The sequence below is a fragment of the Manis javanica genome, chromosome 14 (assembly GCF_040802235.1).
Source record: "Manis javanica isolate MJ-LG chromosome 14, MJ_LKY, whole genome shotgun sequence".
In the NCBI taxonomy this organism is placed as follows: Eukaryota; Metazoa; Chordata; class Mammalia; order Pholidota; family Manidae; genus Manis; species Manis javanica.
The window spans coordinates 3,379,088-3,392,847 of record NC_133169.1 but is presented as its reverse complement, the minus strand read 5'-3'; the positions used below and the strand labels follow the sequence as shown (position 1 = coordinate 3,392,847).

General features: G+C 40.4%; 1 protein-coding gene across 1 annotated transcript in view; it reads right to left on the bottom strand.

Moving 5' to 3' along the window:
- Window positions 1–1,085: 1,085 nt before the first annotated feature.
- The window catches only part of TMCO1 (transmembrane and coiled-coil domains 1), a 40,855-nt gene continuing 28,180 nt past the window's right edge, over window positions 1,086–13,760 (bottom strand). The window contains exon 7 of the mRNA XM_073221347.1: window positions 1,086–1,665. Coding sequence (XP_073077448.1) covers window positions 1,567–1,665 — 99 coding nt within the window. The 3' untranslated portion in view covers window positions 1,086–1,566. The remainder of the gene's footprint in view (window positions 1,666–13,760) is intronic.

The window sequence follows — 13,760 nt, the reverse complement described above, 5'->3', positions numbered from 1 at the left end:
CACTCTGGTTTGTAACCAAAACAAGAGATTAGAGATTAACAAGGCCTGTCGATCAATCACAATATCGTTACTGTTTGGATCCTGGTTCTTAAAAAATGTAAAAAAATTTGACATCTATAGACAATTTATCAAGGAATTACCCATTTTTTAGGTGTGAATGGAAGTGGAATTTTATCTAAAAGCCCTGAAATATTTATGAATGAAAGACATGATGCCTAGGTTCTGCTTCAAACAGGAGTGGGAGCAGGCAGGCGTAGACGTAAGATTGGCCATAAGTCAGTAATGGTTGAAGATGAGTAATGAGGTATGTATAGAATATGTATCCCACTGGAAAACACTTTATGACAATCTGGCCCATAAAAAATCTGATTAGAAAGCACTAGCTTCAAACCTAAAGGCGGGTGCGGTCAGGACGGGCTCCACAGCGTCACTTTGCAAAGGCAATGGGCGGCATCTGGAGCGTGGCTCCTTTTCATTTCTGTCACCAGTTATGTCATTTTCTTCATAATCTCTTATCATTTTGCCTAGCATAGCCGATGACATGAAGAAATGACCATTAGAAATCAGCATCTATTAGCAGGCATCCTTTCTGATAAAAGTAACTGAAATAGAGTTCTCTTCCTTTTCTGTCTGCTTGTTGCATTCCCGCCTCCAACTGCTTTGAGCAAAGAGGAGCACAGGGCGAGGGAGGTCACGGTGTAAGCAGCCTCTCATCCTTCACAAAGGCGCGTGGCAGGAGCCCCAGGCCAGGGTGACTGAAAGGAGGGTCCCGAGACCATCGCCTAGAACTCTAAGCTGCCAGGGAGGTGGACGGGCGCTTTTGCAGGAATCCGCAGACGGCACCAGGCGCAAAGCGACTACTCGAGGCCCTCGTTTTTTATTTCCCAGGAGTTCCTGCCTCCCTTTCCTCTCCTGCTTTCCTATTCCTGTATTAGGACAACTCTGTATTTTGAGCATATGAAGCAACTATGAGAAAACTCTACCCTAAAAACTTTCATTTTAGCCCCTCCTGGCCAATGTTTACTTTTTAGTTCAGATTACCAATATCACATATCTAGAAATAAAGCAAAACAAAACTTCTCTCCTTGTAGATGAAATAGCTAAAATTTTGGCCTCTTTATTAATCTCAGGTCGTATATCTGGCTTGAAAGAAACGTAAGTAATTCCAATTGGGAGTCACACAAACTAAATTTTTCTTCCAGATCTCTAAATGCTCCTGAGAGCCACGTCCAGGATACACGGCGCACAGCACGGACTTGGGGGTCAGTCACACAGGAAATACTCAGGGAATAAAAACAAGAAAGGTGCTGTTTGTTTCTCATTATACATTTCAACTGAACTTACCTAATCAACACACTTATTAAAAAAAATTAATGGGTGACTGAAAGCACAATCATGCTCACTGGGTGCCATTCTCATTCGAATCATATCCAAAAAGTGTAAAAATAACCCAAAATGAGGAAGTGGCCCATGTGTAAGGCCACCCACGGTTCTTGCTATAAAACAGGTGCCAGTCTGATCTGAAAGTCTAAAAAGAATGACAGGAATCTGAGGGTTCTTTTGGATTCAAGAGAACTTTCCAGATGGAGGTGGAGGGCCAAGAAAGCCGCCTGCCTGCTTGGTGGCAGCTCGTGATGGGGCAAGGCCAAGAATCTTCTGGATGTTCTGTGAAGGAAACAGAGTAAGAATTGGGTTTTAATATGAGATTCAGGGAAGACTGTTTTATATAGATCTCAAACAAACAGAAGCCAGACAAACTAAAAGGATTAGTTTGTTTGCTTTTTAGTTAAAGTATCATTGATATTACAATCTTATGTTGGTTTCAAATATGCAACACAGTGGTTCGACAGCTGCCCATATTAAATCCTCACCCCCTCTAGTGTGGTTACTATCTATCAACATAGGATGGTACAGAATTATTAACTGTTTTCTCTGCACTGTGCTACCTTCCCCTTGGCCAACTTTTATTGTGATTGTGAATTACTGTACCCCTTTATCCCCTTCCCCCTCCCTCTCTCCTCCCTAACCCCTCCCCCATGGTAACCACCAGTCACTGCTCAGTGTCTATATGAGTCTATTGCTATACTGTTCCTTCTGTTTTGCTTTGTCTTATTATTCCACAAATAAGTGAAATCATTTGGTATTTGTCTTTCTCCACCTGGCTTATTTCACTGAGCACAAACCCACTAGATCCATCCACGTTGTTGCAAATGGGAGAATTTTTCTTTTCATGGCTGAATAATATTCCATCGCATACATGTACATCTTAATCCATTCATCTACTGATGGGACACTTATGGTGCTTCCACATCTTGGCTATTGCAAACTGCAGTGATAAACATAGGGGTGCATATGTCTTTTTGCATCATGGATCTTGTTTTCTTCCGGTAAATTCCTGGGAGTGGAATGCCTGGGCGAAATGGTATTTCTATTTTTAGTTTTTCTGCAGAACTTCCATATTGCTTTCCACATGTTTGCACCAATTTGCATTCCCACCAGCAGTGTAGGAGGGCTCTCCTTTCCACATCCTCACCAGTGTTTGTTTCTTGTCTTTTAGATGCTGGCCATCCTAACTGCTGTGTGACATCTCACTGTGGTTTTAGTTTGCATTTCCCTGATGATTAGTGATGTGGAACATCTTTTCATGTGCCTGTTGGTCATTTGAATTTCTTCTTTGGAGAAGTGTCTGTTCAGATCCTCTGCCCATTTTTTAATTGGATTATTTATTTTTTGGGTGTTGAGACATATGAGTTCTTTATATATTTTGGATGTTAACCCCTTATCAGATGAGTCATTTATGAATATATTCTCCCATACTGTAGGATGCCCTTTTGTTCTGCTGATGGTGTCCTTTGCTGTACAGAAGCTTTTTAGTTTGATAAAGTCCCACTTGTTCATTTTTTATTTTGTTTCCCTTTCCGGAGGAGATGTGTCTAGGAAATAGTTGCTTATACTTATATTCAAGAGACTTTTGCCTCTGTTTTCTTGTAAGAGTTTTATGGTTTTGTGACTTACATTCAGGTCTCTGATCCCCTTCAAGTTTACTTTTGTGTATGGAGTTAGACAATAATCCAGTTTCATTCTCTTACATGTAGCTGTCCAGTTTTCCCAACACCAGTTGTTGAAAAGGCTGTCTTTTCCCCATCGTATATTCATGACTCCTTTATTGTATATTAATTGATCATAATATGCATGGGTTTGTATCTGGAGTCTCTATTCTATTCCATTGATCTATAGGTCGGTTCTTGTGCCAGTACCAAATTGTTTTGATTATTGTGGCTTTATAGTAGAGCCTGATGTCAAGGAGCATAATTCCTGCATAAAAGGATTAGTTTATGACCCAAAATAGGATTTTTGCTACTGTGTTCTTTAAAGGCCCACAACATCATAACATCACGGGATACAGATCCTAGGAAAGGCCCTCTTACCCGACGAGACCTTGGTCTGCTAACCAAAGAAGCTGATTTTTTTCAAGAGGAGAATCATAATAAGAGGTTACGTTTTATTTTAACACAAAGCCTGTAAGTAGTACACTCGGTAGCTATTTCTCGTAGCAGGGCCTTTTGTTTGAGTATGGGTCTTCTGGCTGGCTTTAGTCATTACTGCACAATCTGAAGCTGAAACTGAAATACTCAGTTCTAATTTCTTAAAAGGATGATGGAACTTAGGAAGCATTCTGAGTCCAGAATCTGACAGGATGTTTAGCACCTCCCTTTATCTTTTTCAGTTGTCTCAGTTATATTTCATCAGTTAACATGGCAGTAAATCAAATTATGTAAGTACAACAGCCAAGTAAAACCATCATAAACAGTTTTGGAATAAAGACAATTGGCTCTTGGAAGGCAATGACTCAACTGGTGGGAGCCACAGGTATAGGAGAACTAAGGAGCAATCATGAGCGGACAGGGTAATGTGGGGGTTAATCGGTGTGCTTTAAAGAGGGAAGGGAGACGACTTCTGAATGTGGAGGGTAAGTAAAGGTCAGTTAATATCTTGTACAGCATTTAAGCATCATCTAATTATTCTTACTCAAGCCTTTCACTTTGTATTTGAGGAGTTCTAATTAAAGCTTGGAAAAGTAAGATGGCTTGTACACACAAAGTTAAATAAAGAGCAGAGTTAGAATTAAAACCCATTTGTTTTCATTCCTCATCCAGTGGGTTCTCTTACACAGTACCTCCTGAGTTTAAGTTTTGGTCTTCAGAGCAAACTTGATGCCGAGGTAGGCAGGTCAGCATGTACGCGTTCACTCACCCAGTAGGTACTGGGGGCCTGCTGTACACAGGCACTAGGAGAAGACCCCCATGTGGGCTTCTGTGAGTATACGTGTCCCTCCCCACAAACACCCTCCATTAAGATGATACTGTTACGGGTGTCAGTGTTCGTATTTCTGAGGTAACACACTGTCAGAATACAACAGAATATTTAGATAGGAAGACACAACTTTCGGGACTCATTTATATTTACCATATAATACTTTATTTATCTATTTACCCACTCACTCACAATACTATAGCTCATGCTTTATTTTAAAAGGAAATATGAAAACAGGATGAAAAATCAGTCACTGGGACGTCAGGCTATTTCTCCCTAGTTCCAGATTTTCAATAAAACCAGCTCCTGCATGCCTGCCTCTAAAAATCCACTGCACAAAGCAGTAAGATGACCAAGTGATACAATTAACTAATTCCCAATTTCTCTTAATCAGTAAGTCTTTCCATTTGCATGGAGTATCTTTTTCCACCCCTTTAGTTTCTGTCTGTTTATAGGTCTGGAGCGAGTCTCCTGCAGGCAGCATACAGATGGGTCCTGGCTTTTAATCCATCCAGTCGCCCTATGGCGTTTGGTTGGAGCATTCAGTCCATTTACACTTAAGATAATTATTGGTAGGTAGGTACTTATTGACTGTATGCAATTTTATCCTTTAGTGAAATTCTAAGAATCTGTTTAAATTCCTATAGTCTCACAATTAACAGTCTTATGACAGTTTTTCTTAGATAAAAGATTCCCTGTTTCCTGTCTGTGAACTCTCTTCCTCTGAAACATGTAGGAACTGATGGTCTTAAGATGCCAAGGACCTAAGTAAGAGACTAAAGGTCACTATTCTCTCTACAGCAGTGACAACATCCTACACACCTATGCACTTTAAAGTTTACAGATACTTCTAAGAACTAGATATCAATCCTTAGTTATCCTTGCTTCTGAGATGAGAAAGCTGAGGCAGAGAGGCTACAAAGCAAGATGGAACTGAGATGCAGGTACAGTTTTCCTTTATTAAATCGCATCTATGAGATCTTTATTTTAGGAATAAAAAAATCTTGTAGCAGTGCTGACATAAAAAATTTCAGTTATGGGAACTCTGTACTATAGCAAAGAACGTATGTCATATTTTGTACCCAAACAATGTACAAAACCAAGAGTGAATCCTAACGTAAATTATGGACTTTAGGTCATAATGAAATGTCACTGTAGGTTTGCTGATTTTAACAAATGTACTGCTTTGGTACAGGGTACTGACAGTGGAGGAGGCTGTGCATGTGTGGGGCAGGGGGATATGGGAAATCTCTACCTTCCATTCAACTTTGCTGTGAACCTAAATTGCTTTTAAAAATAGTCTATAAAAAATGCATATGAAGGTTGTTGTAAGAATATATAGGAAAATAAAAGTTGTGTTAATAATAATTGTATATCTGTGGGTAAAATGGCAATACTTCCAGATACGCCTACCTTTAGTGTATCTGCATATCAATAGGTGTTTCCAAGGGATGGAGAGCATTAGTCAATTTATCTATCAATAAGTAATTACAAGGGCATGCAGGGTTTATCTGGACGGAGGGTTTATCTGGGCTGGAGAGGTTGGGTGGAGCTCTCTTCTGCTGCAGCCTGGTCCAGAGACGAAAGACAGGACAACTGCTTGTAAGAAATAAAAGGATTTCTTAACTTTTTTTTTCCTTTTTACTGTTTTTGGTTTTAGAGGTATTTTCCCCCAGGATTTCCCCCCAGGAATTACAATGCCCTTTTCTTATTCCTTGCTTCCAACTTTTTGAACTATTGCTAAACCAGGTAATTTAAGACAAAAACAAGTATTTTTCTGAGTGCTATCTCAAAGTGCTAGACATTGTCCTAAACACTTCAATTATGTTCTCACTTAATCCTAACAACTCAGTGAAACAGGTTCACTATTATTCTTACAAGCCTGTGAGGACAAGGAGAGCCCGCCGTCAGGGTGTACTTCGATAAACACTCTCTGAGCATCACACTGCGGAGCAGGTCCTTCTGTACGTATCATCTCCTCTATCTTTCCACAGTCTCATCCATTAAACTTGATCTTACTGCTTTTTTACACTCTCAGTTCTCCAATTTTTCAGGCTCCCTTAATCAGCAAGCCCTAGTTTAGAAACATGCATTTTTCTAAAAGACAGGAGTTTTAACATATTACTAAGATATGGAAGAACACTTAACACAAATGCAAAATATAGTAAGATGTGGTAAGGTTTTGGAAAAATACAAGACAATTATTTTGAATTTCTGTTCAGTCCTGTGTAATAGGGTAGCAAGTGAAACATGCATGTCAGAAGGGAAAAACAAAGGAAAAACATTTTCCTGTAATCATGCCTTCCATTGGCAGGAAACCCAGAAAAATACCACTACAGGATTTGCGTTCCTTCCTCTTTGCAAAGGGTAAGAACCGGTGATCAAGAAAAGGAAGTTGTTGGTTGCTAACTGGATTATTTTGGGAAGTTCCAGGTCACTAGCAATAAACACATTCTGCTAAATTTTATTTCTTAGACATTTACCTAAAACAAGTCAGCCATGGCAAGCCTCAGTTCACTCTCTGTTATTCCCTGGTAACCATCTGTGATGCAATGACTTATAAGAGACACATCTTTGGTCATTCTAATGACCAAATATGTATTTCCCAGGTATATTTGGTTTTCATCCACAGTTTCTGAAAACACTGAAGAATCTTAAAGGTAAAATGGGTGTTTTGTCATTTTAATGAGACCTGAACCCCCACCCAAGGGCGGGAGCTGGAGGGAGGTTGGATCAGCCAATGGCCAATCATTTAGTCACTCATGACTATCCAATGAAGCCCTCACAAAACACCCCAGAGAAGAGCTCTGCTCTCTCTGCCTTTGCAGGCGGTGCTCGGTTGGATCCTGCTTCTTGGTTGGGGAGAGCTTCTATGCCTGGGGAGCCAGAACGCCTCCTGTGTCACAGAGCCAGGCCCCCGGCTCCACGAGGACAGAAGCTCCTTTACCTGGGACCGTGCCCTGTGTCTCTCTTCACCTGGCTGTTAACCTGTATCCTTTATGGTAAACATTAAGTGTTCCTGAGTTCTATGAGCCGCTCCAGCAAATTAATCAAACCAAATGGGGAGGTTGTGGGAACCTCCCATCTGCAGCCGGTAGGTCAGAAGCACAGGGAACTGCCCGGGGCTTGTGACCGGCGTCTGGAGTGGGGGTGGAGGGCAGTCCTGTAGGACGGAGCCCTCAACCTGGGCATCTGCTGCTGTGTCCAGGCAGATAGCATCAGGATTGAGTTGAGTTCTCCAACACCATGCTGGTGTTCAAGAATTGCTTGGCATAAGTATGTGTGGAAAGACCCCCTTCCCACATATTTAAACACACTGGAATGGGGTCCAGGTACCCAAACCCAAATGAAGTTATACTACTATTACTACTGGGTATAATATTGTTACTGTTATACATATATGTAGGGAAGAAATACACCATGGCATTTGGTGCATCATCCTTGACTTCCAGTTAATTACAATTTCTCATCAAGTTCCCATTAACATAATCTTTAGTATATCCATAAAGCTGTGTATAAAATCCTATCAACTCAAATGGCCCCATCCAACAGTCCCAGAGTTTTCATATCATATCTTAATTGGCTGTTTGGGAGAATGACATAGAAATTAGATATTTCTTGAAAAAAAAATGACAGTATGACACTGGGGTAGCTGAAATATTACTGGGTTAGTAGTCAGAAGACTTGAGTCTCAGTACTGGCAAACTAGACAAAGAAACAACAGGCAATCACTTTTCAGGTCACCAATCTAAATGTCCCGACACTTAAAAGAAGGGGAATGACTAGATTAATCATTTTCAACGCCTTAAGCCACAGAATCCTTTCTTTAAGCAAAATCTCTTGTAAAACCACAATACAAAAACTAATAAATACGGTTGGGAACCCAAGGTCCCCTGCTGGGCCCTTCAAGCTTTTCCACCAAGCGCCTTCAGGCAGCCAGTCCACCGTGGCTGTGACTCCAGCATCCCAGAATATGTCTACGTTGAGACAAATGACATTGCTGATTCCAACACACATCTTGCAAAGGGGAAATCAAAACTCTGAAAGGAGGATGACCCTGTGGCATCTGCACTAGGGCAATGTCACCTCCTTTGCAATGCTGAGTGGATACATATCCTAGATCTTCTAACGGCCTCTTTCGTAAGGAGGTCTTTGGGGGCGGACAGGGCGCTGCCCAAAGGACCGAGCAGCCATCCTGATCCCCCGCCTCTCTCTAAAACATCTTCCCAGTGAAAACATCCCCAGGTAGCTTGGCTAGTCGTGTATTTGAGGATCGGTCAAGGAGAACATTCTGAATTTTAGTTTAATGAAGAAAGGCAAACTTTTTTTTTTTTTTCGAATTTTTTTTTTTTCGAATTTCATAGTGAATGGTAAGACCCGGCTGGCACTGTGTCAGCTGTCTAAGACTCAGAATGACACGGTAATCTCACTGGCTTGAAGAACCAAAGGACAGGGATTAGGGCAACCACAGCATCTTAGAATCAAGAGCAAGAATCCTGGAAAATAGGGAGCTAACAGGGGGTGTTCTAACCATGTTTAAACCCAAATCTGTGGCTGACTCTTAAACTATGCACGTGTGTGAGAAAGCTTTCAAGCGGCCCAGCTAAGACTAAAATAATAGTTTCAGATGCTGCCTAACACAAAGGAGACAGAATTTAGATTTGGAATGCAATATTAAATACCTGCTTAACCAAAACATTTAACACTCTTCCATAGAATAAGAGAATTGAGTCTCTACAACCTAACATTCACAATGTCTAAGCTTCAATCCAAAATTATCAGTCGTATCAGGAAACAAGAAATATGACCCACAGTTAAGAAAGCGGGCAACAGTTAGAGTCCAACCTTGAGATGATCCAAATGCTGGAATTAGTAAACAAAGTTTTGGAAGAAGCTAAATAGCAATGCTTAAGCACAAAGGAAAGTATGTTCATAATAAATGAACAAATAGGAAATCTCAACAGGGGAAAAAAAGAACCAAGCAGAGATTCTGAAACTAAAAAATATTACATCAAAGTTTAAGAGTAATTGGATGGGCTTAAATCTAACTCGGATTAGAAATAACAGAGGGCTCAGTGAATTTGAAGATAGATTAATGAAAATTACCTAAAGAACAGAGAGAAAAAGATAAAAACAAAACAAAACAGAACTCAGTGAGTGTCCTGTTGGATAGTTCAAAAGGATGAACATAAAGTAACTGGAATCACAGAAGGAGGGAAGAATGGGGCAGAAAATGAAGAAGAAATAATGGGTGAAGTTTTCCCAGACTTACTGAAAACCATAAACTCTAGTATGATTAAATTGCTTTAAATATCCCAGGCACATCACAGTTAAACTGCTGAACACCAAACTTAAAGAGGAAATCTAAAAGCAGCCAGAAGAAAGTGACACATATCCTACAGGGATATGAAGATACGAAGGACTTCTCATCAGAGACATTGAAGGCCAGAATGTAATGGAAAAAAAGGCATTTAGAAATACTGAAAGGATTAAAACAAAACAGTCAACTCAGAATTCTACATTCAGAAAATATGCTTCAAGAGTAAAGATAAAAGAAAGACATTTTCAGATAAATGAAGATTAAGAGAACATGCCACCAGCAGAGTTGCACTGTAAGAAACACAAAGGAAGAAAGAGAAAGAGAAAAAAGAAAAGAAAGGTAAAGAAAGAAGAAACCACTGTACGCTGAGCAGTGGCACGCTTCCTGTCCCATTACATCCCATCAACAGCTCTGGATGCAGTGGGCCCTATATTCACCACACACTTGGAAGTCTCCATGCTTTTACTTATACTGCTTCCAATGTCAAGAATACTGATAAGACTGGAAAACCTCTACACATCCTTAAAGCTACAGCTACTATGGCCCTTTTATATAAAACCTTGGTTTCATAGACTTGGTCTCTGAAGCCATTGCTTTCACTGCACGTTTTTTCCTTCCTACACCATTTTGTACATGCACACACACACACACACACACAGAAACGGTATCAATCACACGCCCTACTATGTCTTAGGGGTCAGTCTTCCCACACAGAGTTGCACAAGGATAAAGACCATTCATTGGTTTTTACCCTGTATTCTCAACTTCAGAAAATTCCTAGCATAGTATAAAAGCTTCAATCTATCTTCGGCAATGACAGGGAATATTCTAAATAAAACTTTGAATGCATATGGTCAAACAATTCACAAAGGGATCAGATTAAGATGATGCCTCAGTAATCTATTCTTCTCAATTAGTAGTTAGCAATCATTTTCTGAAACATGTGCACCCCTAACTGATGTGAAGTCACTACAGTGCAAATACTCTGCTTGTAGATGACTTATACTGACATTAATGAATTATGCTTTAAACCTTTAATAAAGTGAGATAAATTAACGATAAGGGGATGGCAGACACCTGGTCCTTTCATCATTTTGATGACTTTAAGATGTAACAACATGAAAAAATTACAACCTGTCTTTATACACACAACACAGTGTGTCAAAAGTCTTTGCCCCATCAAAACCAGAAGTGTGAAGAAAAAGAGAATTTGCGCATTTTTATCACTGTCCTGAGCATACATACCTGTTGAAGGAGGCAGAGGCAAATTCTCATGCCACACTTCACATTACAGTCATGTACACATCAGTACATATTAAGATGTGGGTGAAAAAAAGAAAAAAAAGACATTTTTTCTTTCACTCTTCCTCAGAACCACTAATCCCTTTTGATTTCAAAGCAAAAATTCTGCTCATAGCTTTTACAGTCACATAACTTTATAAGCAGTTTTCCCACAGGTGTTTACTAGGTAAGTTTAGTTGAGTTTTTACTGCTTTAGAGCACTTTACACAGAGATCATCATGTACACAATCCCCTACAGACTACAAGAAAAAAAAGCAAGTGCCTTAATTTTAGAAGTTAAGGAAATGTCCTTCTATTCCTGAATTCCATCACTACCCTGGACTAACTTAACACCTCAGAGGGAAGCCGGCAGACCTACCACTTCCGCTGCTACAAATTCACACAAAGGGAACTGCTGTGACGTGAAGGTCAGGACAGCTAATCATTAATCACTAAGCATTAAGGGAGTAAACAAAAGGAGGAAAAAATGAGAAAAGGTAATTAGATTTATTTTCAGTTACTATGACATGGAACCATGTTTCAATCTGTCAAAAGAAAATTTGTCCTACCTTGTGCTAGGAAACAAATATTAATTTCAAAAATACCCTAAGTGGGGGGGAGGGGCACTGATTTTTTTCTTTTAAGTGTCACCTTAAGAACTGCACACATTCTGTATTGCTGTCATGTGATCGTCATAACATGGTGAGGTTGTACACTACACCCCATTTCACTTTCATGAAAACTGAGACTATAGGGTGACTTTCCCTCTCTCTTTTTGTAATCAATGAGCAATTGTTTCATTAAACTGTACCAGCCTAGGGTTGACAGATATTCCAATTTTAACTTTATGGTGCATATTGTACACTCCGGCTCTCAGGAGTTAGCATGCCATGGCTGGTCTACTAGCTGCCTTTATAAATAAAGTTTTAGTGGAACTCAGTTACACTCATCATTTACATACTGTCTATAGCTGCTTTCATACTATAATGACAGAATAGATGTGACAGTCTGCCCGAACCTTAGCTGACTAAGGGATTAGCAGTCTACGGCTGACCCGTGCTGCCCGTTCTTGTAAATAAAAGTTTTGATGGAACACAGCCACACTCATTCATTTACATGTTGTCTACAACTGTTTTCATACTATAATGGCAGAGTTGAGCAACAGAGACTGTATGGCCTGAAAAGCAAATACAAAAATATTTACTATCTAGGCCTTTACAGAAAAAGTTTGCTAACCACCATAGTAAATGAGTGTTTCATTGCTGATAAAATTAACTGCAGACGTACACCTCACCAGATGATCCGACATAGCTGGAAGGGGTTTAAAGACCAGCATGAGCTGAACTTCCTCAGTGATCACTCTAAACACCTATTTCGTTTAAAAACTTCAGTTTCACATGGTGAATCAGGTGCCCGCATCCAGGGAGCAGTGGGAATGGTGTATCTAAAATGACTACCGTGAGCTACCACAGATGACTCAGTAACGTCTGCAACCAAAGTAGAACTATTTGTTGCTTAAAGCAGAACATATACATTCTGCTACACGTCACTGTTTTAGTTAACATTTCAATCAAAGCTGTAATTTTAAAAGTTCAGGTTTAAATAATCAAATTTAAGAGCAATATTCTAGAGGTCAAATACGACTCCCTAGTAGACAACCCACTGAGCTGCTCCACAAATACCTCAAACAGCACAGCTTCTCACCAACCTCGTCTCCTTTCCTGTTTGCACCCTCTCAGGGGAACTGTCTCCACGTGGTCACCAAAGCCATAACCCAGGAGTCGCCTTGGTTTCTCCTTTCCCCCTCACACTCTATCAATTACCAAGGCCTCCTGGATCACCTCTAGGTGTTTCTCAGTGTTGCCTCCCCTTTTCCACACCTCTCATCCCTGTAATAGTTTAGAACATAATGCTATTTCACTAGCCTACTGTATAGTCTGCTGGTATTTCTGCATCCGGCATGCTCCTTTCACATCTATCCTTCAGAAAGCAATTCAGTGTCAGAAAATAACTCTATGAAGCCCTGAAACATAGTCGCACTTAATATGCAAGGAGCAGATGGGATGCATCCAAGCACAGATGAGGAGGAGCATTCAGCAAGTGTGAGTCTGGGTGAGACCCACAGAACCTGTCGGCAAGTCAGAAGGGCTGGAGTGATGGATGAGGGATGATGTGGGCAAAGTATTTAGTAGTAAGACCATGAGGATCTTTGTGAGCTTCCGACTATGTAATGCCATTTCCTACTGATTCTCATGTGCCAAGCTAACCAAAAAATCTGCTGCCATACACAGTATTCAGAAGAGGAAAGGCAAGTCCGAAAGAATCGCTTATGGAATAAACATTAAAGGATCATGTTCATATTCACGTCACATGCCAGCTTTCCCAGTGGAACGGCAGCATGTTCAAAACCGAATAATGAAATGCCCTGAGACGGGGAGAGTTCTCAGGCCAGAAACTCTAATTAGTCCCTCTCATTTTTCCAAGTCCTGCCTTGAAAGCCACCTCATTCTCTCCACCTTCCTGCCCGGATCTCCCCCAACTAATCATATGATTATGTCTCTCTTCTGGACCCCCAGTCCTCCACACTCTCTCTTAGCTGTCACTCTTTTTCACTCTAAGTGTCGGATCATCACGGTGGCTGAGTGTAAATTCCATCATCCAGACTATATCTCAACTGTGAGCAACTTAAAATCAGAAATATTTTATTATTATTATGTTTACCTGTGTTCCGAAGTACCAAAAGACACTGGTATAGAGAATAAACGATCCTGAGAAAGGCAAACCCACCCATTACTTCTGTGCCTTGGGACAGCTGCAGGGAACCTGCGGGCTGAGAACAGGATGG